The following is a 10,191-nucleotide window of genomic DNA, read 5'->3' on the forward strand; positions in this document are numbered from 1 at the left end:
CCTGAGTAGCTGGGATTACAGGCACTTGCCACCACATCCGGCTAATTTTTGTATTTTTAGTAGAGATGCGGTTTTGCCATGTGGGCCAGGCTTATTTTATTCTTCCAGAGACTATTTGCTTTTCCAGGCATTCTGAAACCCCTAACTCTAATTTCTAATCACTACAATCTAATTTTAACAAACTTTTGGGAGGCCAAGGCAGGCAGATCACCAGGTCAGGAGATCAAGACCATCCTGGCTAACACGGTGAAACTCCGTCTCTACTAAAAATACAAAAAAAAATTAGCCTGGCGTGGTGGAGGGCACCTGTAGTCCCAGCTACTCGGGAGCCTGAGGCAGGAGAATGGTGTGAACCTGGGAGATGAAGCTTGCAGTGAGCGGAGATGGCGCCACCGCACTCCAGCCTTGGCGACAAGAGCGAGACTCCATCTCAAAAAAAAAAAAAAAAAACTGTATGATGCATATATAAGATGTCACTACTGAGAAGAACTGTTTATCTCTGGTTTACTTTACTTCTAGAGTCCAGCCTTTTGGGGTGTCAACCCAATGTGAGAGAAGCATATTAGGCTCTCACAATTCTTGCTAGGCCCTGAACTTATTATTTTGTTGGGGGAATCAAAAACATATGTGAAAAGGGACGGAAAAACAGTATGTAGGCATACAAACAACTGAAACAAGAGCTGAAAAAAACCCATAAATATTTGGAAATATACATACAAGAGTAGCAGCCCTAGTGTTTAACGGGTACAACCTTTATATATTTTCCCACATTTAATTGTTTTCTGTTAAGTAAGACTCCACAAAAGGTCTTATCTGTTTAATTCCATTAAAACATTTAATACTGTGACAGATATAATTAGGCATTTATTCCTACTTTGTCATTAAATATTTTGTAACTTAATAGTATCTTTATTGATGTTTCTGTTTATTTCTTCCTCATCATTTTTATTAAGTCATTCAATCATCTCTATAATTTCTTTTTTTTTTTTTTTTTTTTTTTGGAGAAGGAGTCTCACTCTGTCACCCAGGCTGGAGTGCAGTGATGCGATCTCAGCTCACTGCAACCTCCGCCTCCCGGATTCAAGCAATTCTCCTGCCTCAGCCTCCCGAATAGCTAGGACTACAGTTGCACATTGCCACGCCCGGCTAATTTTTTTTGTATTTTAGTAGACACAGGGTTTCACGGTGTTGCCCAGGCTGGTCACGAACTCTTGAGCTCAGGCAATCCGCCCGCCTCGTCCTCCCAAAGTGCTGGGATTACAGGTGTGAGCCACCACACCAAGCCAAGACAAATCTCTTAATTATCTTTCTATATGTAGAAGTAGATAGACCCACCATTTCTTTTCATTCTAATCTCTCCGAAAACATTTCATGCTATTGTAAGATAGTCTGGTAACAGTCTAACTTTGGTAAGGAGAGAAGATAGAGAAAGTTTCTCCTTAAGAAATTATCTTGATGTATTAGTGAAAGTACCCTTCAGAAGGAAATTTCCCAGAAAGCTTTATTTCAGGAACAACATTCCTTTAATCTCATATAGGATAGATACCTACAAAACAAAAGAGTAGGAATTCACTCACCCACTGGGCTGCTTCCAGCTCCATTTGGCACTGTGAGGTCTGCAGTGCTCAACATCCCACCTAATAACATTATGGAGAGAAGACAGAGGGCAGAGAATGAGTATGAATGAGCTCTCTTTACCTGACTGAATGTGAACTGAATAGAAGTAACTCTCACTCTAATCCTAAAAAGACACAAAAATAAAAACTAGCTCAGTCTGAAGTCGGCATTAATATGTAATCTGATGTAGTTATTATATCTCATATATATGAGTTTACCTTTCAAGCTTGATGTCGCCTTCAATACCAAATAGTGGTATTGCATCGATACCAAAACAGTACATACTGATAAAAATGGGGGCAGTGTGTAAGGAGTATGATTAAATCACTAAATTAAATCTAGGACTTAAGAGAGAGGAGACACTGCATTACGTAGACTAATACAATAAATGCAACGTAAATTCTGCTGAATTAATGAAGTAATTCAGGCAGGAGGAGATGTAAAAGATACTCTAACTCCAATCAGGTAGTCTATCACCCATATTTCTAACATGAATGGCTCACACTCTACTTTATATCCTTGCTTCTGATATCTAACTAAATTTTCTGCCTGTCAAAGTATGGCTTTCCCATGAGAAGGAAAGCGTATAAATGGCAGGTTCTCAGCACTGTTCTACTTTGCATGACACAATGCTACACCCACAATTGATTTTCAGAAAAATACTTTAAAATGAGGCCAATTATGTAGCAGTGATTCTTGCTCATCAAAGCAATAAAATTAAGAATAGCAAAATAAGAAACTGCTTATGTTAGCAATGAGTTTTTTCACCCACTTTATTAAAGAACCAGCATAATAGGTATCACTACATACCTGCATTGCCAGTACTTGGTGGTCTCTGAGGAGCTCCAGGAGACACATTTCTGTGTAATGTGGTTTGAGGTGGAGAGAGCATGCTTGAATCTGTTAATGCTGAGCTGGCTGCCAAAGATGGGGACACCAGTGAACTCCCTGGGTTAGTGTAGGACAAAGCATTGGGGCTGGTCACTGGAACTGTGACAGACATTGAAAAGTTCTGAGGTGGCAAACCAGGCTGTAAATAAAGAAAAAGAAGGAAAAAACTGTTGGTTTCGTATTCATCTACAAAGTAACTTTTGAACTTTAATTTGGCAAGGTAACTCAAGTTACTAAAAGTAGAGGATAGGGATAGGTTCTTAACCAATTTACAGATTAAAGCTATTTTCTTTAGAATTATGTTTGAACATGAATATGCCTGACATTAGCCTATTCAATTTCAACTTTATATATTAATATATACTAATGTCTATATTCTATATTTCAAATATTCATAAAGACAAATTTAAGAGGATAAACCTGATAATCAAGTAGTGTTGTCATATTTAGACATTACAAAATATATCACTGTCACCAAGTAAGCATAAATTGGCACTTCAATGTAAACCTTAATAACATTACATTTCTACGAGAGATCCCAAATGTAATGGAAGGAGAAAAGTGTGTACACATATTATTAACTTAATATGTCAAATATGATAAATCATAAATATTCCCCATTCTGATTTAATTGACTAACTTTCTAAAGGGAAAAACTAAGAAAAAAAAAGTAATTATATACATAACAATGCAATTTGAGTTTAATGAAAATGCAAAGAAATCTAATCTAAATAACAAAATTAACTACTAACCAAGCCAGTAGTAAGAGTAATAAAGTTTTTGGTATCTTCTTTAAATTGTATAAAGATTAAACTACAAATATTATAAATGCTAACCTTCCCTCCCTCCAAATTATTCCATACCCCCTTTTTTCTATTTTCTATTTTCATCTTGCATTTCCTCCACACACCATTTACAATATGCTTGTTAACCATGATAAATATATGTTGCTCTTTACAATTTAAAGTGGGAGAAAATAAAACAACTTTACTCTGCCCTCATTTTAAAAGAGTAACATACAAAAATAAGGTAACACTGCTAATTCGAAGTTGGAAGAATATATTTTATTGTACTTTACTCAATAGTAGTTTATTTCATGTAGAAAAATTATAATACATCAACAAATATGAAAACAGTGGGTATATGACAATTTTTTTCAAAAGTAAAACACTTTTATTTGTGCAATATCTTTGCAGCCTTAACATTAACTGTAAGGTCAACAACATCCCTTTATTTGCTACTGTATTGTTTTTAAGAATAATAATGGTATTTGCCCAAAAGTAACTCCTTAAGGCTATTTTTTTGTGAGCTGGCTTCTTATACAGGTTGAGCATCCCTAATCTGAAAATCCAAAATCCAAAACTTTCTGAGCAACAACATGATGCCATAGAGAATTCCAAACCTGACGTGTGGAAATGCAGGCATATAGTACACAGTTTATTCAGTGTCTCCAAGGGGAAAAGGACCATTCCAGTCTCCCATCAGCTTCAATATATCTTTTCTGTGCACACCCAGATTCCCTCATGCAAGCACATCCACAAAGGGTAATAAAATGGCACATGTGTAGGCTACACATGCTAACAGCAGGTTCCCCATGATGCTCCACATGGGGCCAAGACCTATGACATGGGTAGCTGAGACAGGGACATCTTTGCTTTCTGATGGTTCCAGATACACAAACTTTGTTTCATGTACAAAATTATGAAAAATATTGTATAAAACTTCCTTCAGTCCAAGAGTATGTAAGATATGTATGAAACATTAATAAATTTAACGTTTAGACTTGGGTCCCATCCCCAAGATATTATACATATGCAAATATTCCAAATTTTGAAAAAAATCCCAAATCTGAAACACTTCTAGTCCCAAGCATTTCCAATAAGGGATACCCAACCTGTACTAAGAACTACTCTGAAGAAATGAGCCATCATGCATACTTTAGGGTATAGTTTTGAGATAATTAACTCTGATGATGAAATAAATATCAGCATTGAAACTAATTCGTTCAAGGACGGCTGACCTACATATACAGAATTAGGATATTAGATCCAGAATAACTGTTTTAAGTAGCTCTTGCCAATGGAGCTTCCAGTGAGAATTCTTTGAAGAACTATCAAGTCTAGGAGCATGAGCTCAAAGAAAAATCCTCTTTCACTATGGTTAGATGAATGAGTACACAGAAACTGTGAAGTCGCTATTTGTTTTGCAATCAGTTTAAGAACATTGTTGCCCTAAATTAAAATTAAGCCAAGCTGCTCTTCCTTAGTATCTACAGCATAAGAAAAGAACAAAAGTTTGGTGGTATTGTTGCTAAGTGATTTGGGGACATTTACAAACTGCAAAGCAGTAAGCTTAGCTCTGCTATTACAGCAACTATACAAAATAATTGAAAATAATTTAAGAAAAAACAAGTTTCGCAACAAACCTAACTACCTTACATTTTGCTTTCTCAAGATCTATTTTAAGAACATATATGTTTTTAAGTCATGGGAGTAGAGGGAAAGTTTTATGCATACTCTATAATTATAAATCATAGGATTTTAGAGATGGAAGATACCTTAAAAATCACGAGAGCCAACTCACTATAGATGGAGAAAGCATTCAAGATGTCTAGGTGCCCTATCCAAAGGTATTGGGGTAAGAAGTAGCAAAGTCTGGATCAGCATGTTTTCTCTTCACTTCTACATTTAAGATACTGAACATGTATAAGATTTCAGCAATTTTATTTTGAAGTTTTATAAAAAATACTAATAAAATGCATTTCTTCCCTTCTACTTATTGCTGTCATCACCCACTATAAAAATAAGCAACAAGATGTTTGGTCAATCTCTTCATGCACAAGATAAAAGCACAAACCATACTTTAGTACTCACTGCGATTTTATGATTCCGCATCATATTATCAAATTCCTCATTAATTTTTTTATATTTTTCTTCTGTATGTGGAGTTAGCACATATGAAGTATCAGGGTCTGGGCTGTCGCACCCTCTGTGTTCCTTCTTGTTCAGAGCCTAAATAATGAAGTTAACAAAAAGGATCAACAAATAAAAAGTAGAGGTAAAGTAAAAGTACTTACAGGGCCTCGTTTGAAAATAAAATCACTATCTTCATTTAGTTTGCTGAATCTGTCCTCCGAGAGTGGACTGTGCTCAAAGTAATCGTCAGCATCAGGGCTCTCACAACCATTAAGGCCTTTCTTTCTTAAAGTCTGAAATACAATTGGAAAATTCACACACAAATAATGCTAACTTGCCATGAGTTTTTCTGTAAAATTTATTAAGAGAGCACAGACGGAATGAATTGAATTATACAAGAGCCACTGAAACGGTTCTAAATGACCACAAATGTACTTACTTCTTCAAAAAAGATAAACATTAGATATAAGTAAAATTAATTCTCCCATTACACGTTAAGAGAAAAGGAGTATTTGTTTGGATTCTTCCTTTCTAAACTTTTCAAAATACTAAATGACTCACTGCTCTGACAGTTAAAATTCAAATCTGATTAAACCTGATCAATTTATCTGATATAACCAATGCATGAAAGAACTAAAACAGAAATCTATAAAAATGATGCTTTGAGAAGTTATCATACCTTTATAAATTGAACATTTCAGCAACTTCACGTACTCTTCCTTTCTGCCTATCGGAGTTTTTATCCTACTCAACAGAAAGAATCAGCACAATATCCCAATAATTTCATTTCTATTATTCACTTTCCTGTATAACTTTGAAATGGAACAGTTCAAACTTGATAATTATTTATGTCTGCAATGACTCTTTCCTATGTAGAATGTACAAATTATTAGTGACTTTATATATTTTTAAAATTTGCACTCGAAAGTTATTCAGAGTGTATTTCATGGTTTGGTTTAATCCACTGATTTGACTTTCTGGAGAATTTTCTTCTTTTTTTTCTTTTATGAGACGGAGTCTCGTTCTGTTGCCCAGGATGGAGTGCAGTGGCACGATGTTGGCTCACTGCAAGCTCTGCCTCCCGGGTTCATGCCATTCTCCTGCCTCAGCCTCCTGAGTAGCTGGAACTACAGGTGCCCGCCACCACGCCCGGCTAATTTTTTTTGTATTTTTAGTAGAGACGGGGTTTCACCATGTTAGCCAGGATGGTCTGGATCTCCTGACCTCGTGATCCACAGCCTCGGCCTCCCAAAGTGCTGGCATTACAGGCGTGAGCCACTGTGCCCAGCCCTTTCTGCAGAATTTTCTTGAGTGCCATTAAAATATCTCCTGGATTATACTGACTTTTTTTTTTCTTAGTATAATGCAAAAAACAGTTGGTTTTCTGATTTTTATTTTTAACTTAAAGTCATCATGAAATAACTTGTCCAGTACTTAAAAGAATAAATTAAAAACCAACAGCTTAAAGATATATGGAATATTCCTTTACTTTCAGAATGTCTTATTTCTTTCCTCTTTTTTTAAAAATCCTGGTGGGTCTTATTTTAAAGTAGAGTTACAGTGTTCAACACTGAAATGGCTGAGACTTCTTGATTTTCTGACCAAATGCAGAGAAGGATTAAGAAGTTAAAATTTCTAAGTAAGCCTAACTAACAGAGCTTAATTAGGAAACAAAGCTTGATCACTGAACTAGTCCCAGAGAAGTTCATCAATAAACGATTAAATTAGCTCTAAAGATATTTTTGATTGTTTCATAGCAGATCTTAGTATCCTTTAAAATATGATTAGCAATAATTATGGATGTTTATTTTACTCCTTTTTTCTTGAATGAAGTAGAACATAAACATAGTACATTAAGATTCAAGAATTTTTTTGTTTCTCCAAAGTCAAATTATTTTTAAAATTCACTTTATTCAATTTGATTTTTAAAAATTTTGCATGAAGAATCATAAACAATCATTAGTACATTAATAATCATTAGCTTATTAAATTACTTGACATGTGCATATAGCAAACACGACATCTATTTCTCCAACATTTTCTCCATGGCACTAGGCTCTATGAGCCTAAGTAATCACATGGACTTTTATGTGTGCTTGGCCATAAAAGGTCCTGTTGTTGGGAGCACTAAAGGATAAAGGCATTTATCCTCCCCCAACCATGGTAGCAAGTTTACTTGCCAAATCTTTCCAAGTAGCTATGAGCAGTGAAAATGTAGACACTCAGAACACTGGAACACATTGAACTCTTAAAACCTACACAGCACTACAAACAGAACAAATATAGTAGGTGCCTACACACAGATCTTATCATAAAGTTGTTGATTTATTCTAGTCCTAAATCTCTGATATTTCCCCTCAATTTTCATCTATTTTAAGACTAGTTAATTAGTCTTGCTCTTCTTAGTAAGCTGTAATGCTTATCACTTAAATTTTCACAAATGGCAATCACCAAGTATATATCTCTTTGACCACATTTTAATTGCCAGAGAAAAAAGAAGACAGCTTTTGTTCAACAATTACATGCAATTTTTATTCTACAAGGGTAGGGTTAACTCTACTTGTATTTATGAGGCAGGAAAGTGCTCTGGTATCTCCAGCTCTGCAAGCCTTCACTTCAGATGGGGTTTCTGTCACCATGAGAGAATTTAAGAGGCTCTATCAGCTTTGTAGATAATAAGCTAATGTACTTCTGTTTGATAGGCAACTTGTGTCTCCTTATCACTAAACCATGAAGAGTTGTTTTGAGGACCCAACTACCATAAAAAGACTTTTTCTGTCTTCACATTACCAAATAGCACAACAGTAGAAGTTTCTCCTGTGCCACTGGTATTAACAAGTGGAATGCCGTAATCTATTAAGAGGGCCAGGCAAGGTACATGCGATCCTGGACAGCTTCAGTTTTCTCACACACAAGTTAGCCACAATAAAGATACTTGCTCAATGAGGAAAACACAGTGTGAAAGGTCACCACTGAGAGATCTGCTTATTCCTCATAAAGAAAAAGTAGAAAAATGCATCAGGAGTGCTAGCACTGAGTACTCTCTATAGCTATTACTAGTCATTATAATCCATTCTAAAGTAAATAGAACTTCAAAGATACTTTACTCCTTGTAAATAACACGATTGAGTTTTTCAATGCCATTCTGACAAACTTGAGAAAACTCAATTGTGCCAAAATAATTTCAAATTTCAATGGTGTGTACCCATTTAAGTTGACTTATCCCAGTTGCTTTTCTTAAAGAAATGTATTCTAAAACATACATTACAGGCTGCTATAAAGATCAATATTAATGAGTAACTGTTAATCAATTTAAGCCGATTTGATACACCTTGTTCTGTACATGTTCCAAACTAATTTAAAGGTCCCAATTGGCAATATTACTTAAATAAAATCCTAAAATTAACACACCTATATTTTTCATCAGTACACGTCTATAGAAGACAGTAATTTTATTTTTGGAGGGTCAGTTAGGCACTTGTTAGAAACAATCATTTTTCTATTTATGTCGCAACAAAGTTAAATTCCATTATTATTTTAACAGTTTTTTTTTTACTTGGGCCAATTCAGGTACTTTCTGCACATTGTCATTTATGGTACAAAATGCAGGATTTAAGTAATAAACTTAGCTAATACTTACCTTTCAATACTAGTTATGTAAGGATAGTGAAATATTTTTAAATGAAACCCAAAAAACTAAATATCTTTAAAAAGTCTGTATTGTTTAGAGCACATTCCAAGTTATCTGATTCTATGGGGGTTTGTACCTTGGTTTTTGAGCTATTTTCCAACTCTGTAAACAGAAGATAATTTGTGGAAAACTGAGAGTAATGCAAATAATTTGTGTTCGTCGATGTGCAAATAAATTCTGTCTGGTGGAAGTTCAATTGACTTCTTCCCTCCACTGTGGAAAAGCCAGTTTTTGTATTTATGAAGCAAATTCATTTGGCCTTCTTGATGGGCTTATATATTTGTCTGATCTTTGAATTTACAAAGGCAACATTTTTTTCAGGCTCCCTCACTAATTAATTACTTAAAATTTTTGACTCATGTTCACTTGGTATCTGTCTGAGAGTCATAATCACCTTTATAAAAAACTATGTTACGGCCGGGCGCAGTGGCTCACACCTGTAATCCCAGTACTTTGAGAGGCCAAGGCGGGCGGATCACGAGATCAGGAGATTGAGACCATCCTGGTTAACACGGTGAAACCCTGTCTCTACTACAAATACAAAAACAAAGTTAGCTGGGCATGGTGGCGGGCACCTGTAGTCCCAGCTACTCTGGGGGCTGAGGCAGGAGAATGGCATAAACCCGGGAGGCGGAGCTTGCAGTGAGCTGAGATCGTGCCACTGCACTCCAGCCTGGACGACAGAGCAAGACTCTGTCTTAAATAAATAAATAAATAAATAAATAAATAAAACCCAAAAACCAAAAAACAAAACTATTTTACCACTTACAAGTGTGAAACTACCCAACTCATTGATTTCAGATCTAAACTCAAGAAGAGATTCCTAGTAACCCTTGATAGAACTTAATATTGGAGCAAGTATTGGTTTTTAAAAGGAAGAAGTAGTATGCTGTTCTTTAAAATTTTCTAAAAATATTTGATTAATCAGTATTAATTTGTTATAATACCAAGTATCGAGGAAATATGACAAGACAGGGCCTGTAGCCTTTCAATACTCATCTTCAAAATCTTCTTGTGATAATTCATAAATTGTTACTTATATTGCAGCATTAAGAATGTTAACTGTCTAAAACAGCA

At 35.3% G+C, this 10,191-nt stretch overlaps 1 protein-coding gene across 23 annotated transcripts in view; it reads right to left on the reverse strand.

Moving 5' to 3' along the window:
• MEF2A (myocyte enhancer factor 2A) overlaps positions 1 to 10,191 on the reverse strand; it is a 152,721-nt gene that overhangs the window by 39,798 nt on the left and 102,732 nt on the right. For 10 of the 23 annotated variants that reach the window (XM_055277080.2, XM_063640027.1, XM_055277079.2 and 7 more), the window contains 3 exons: positions 5,585 to 5,716; positions 2,428 to 2,647; positions 1,578 to 1,637 (listed from right to left, as the gene is read on the reverse strand). In XM_055277080.2, coding sequence (XP_055133055.1) covers positions 1,578 to 1,637; positions 2,428 to 2,647; positions 5,585 to 5,716 — 412 coding nt within the window. Of the gene's footprint in view, positions 1 to 1,577; positions 1,638 to 2,427; positions 2,648 to 5,369; positions 5,520 to 5,584; positions 5,717 to 10,191 lie in introns of all 23 variants that reach the window. The other 13 variants (XM_055277075.2, XM_063640020.1, XM_055277070.2 and 10 more) reach the window with 4 other exon arrangements.

Source organism: Symphalangus syndactylus, chromosome 5, assembly GCF_028878055.3.
Source record: "Symphalangus syndactylus isolate Jambi chromosome 5, NHGRI_mSymSyn1-v2.1_pri, whole genome shotgun sequence".
In the NCBI taxonomy this organism is placed as follows: Eukaryota; Metazoa; Chordata; class Mammalia; order Primates; family Hylobatidae; genus Symphalangus; species Symphalangus syndactylus.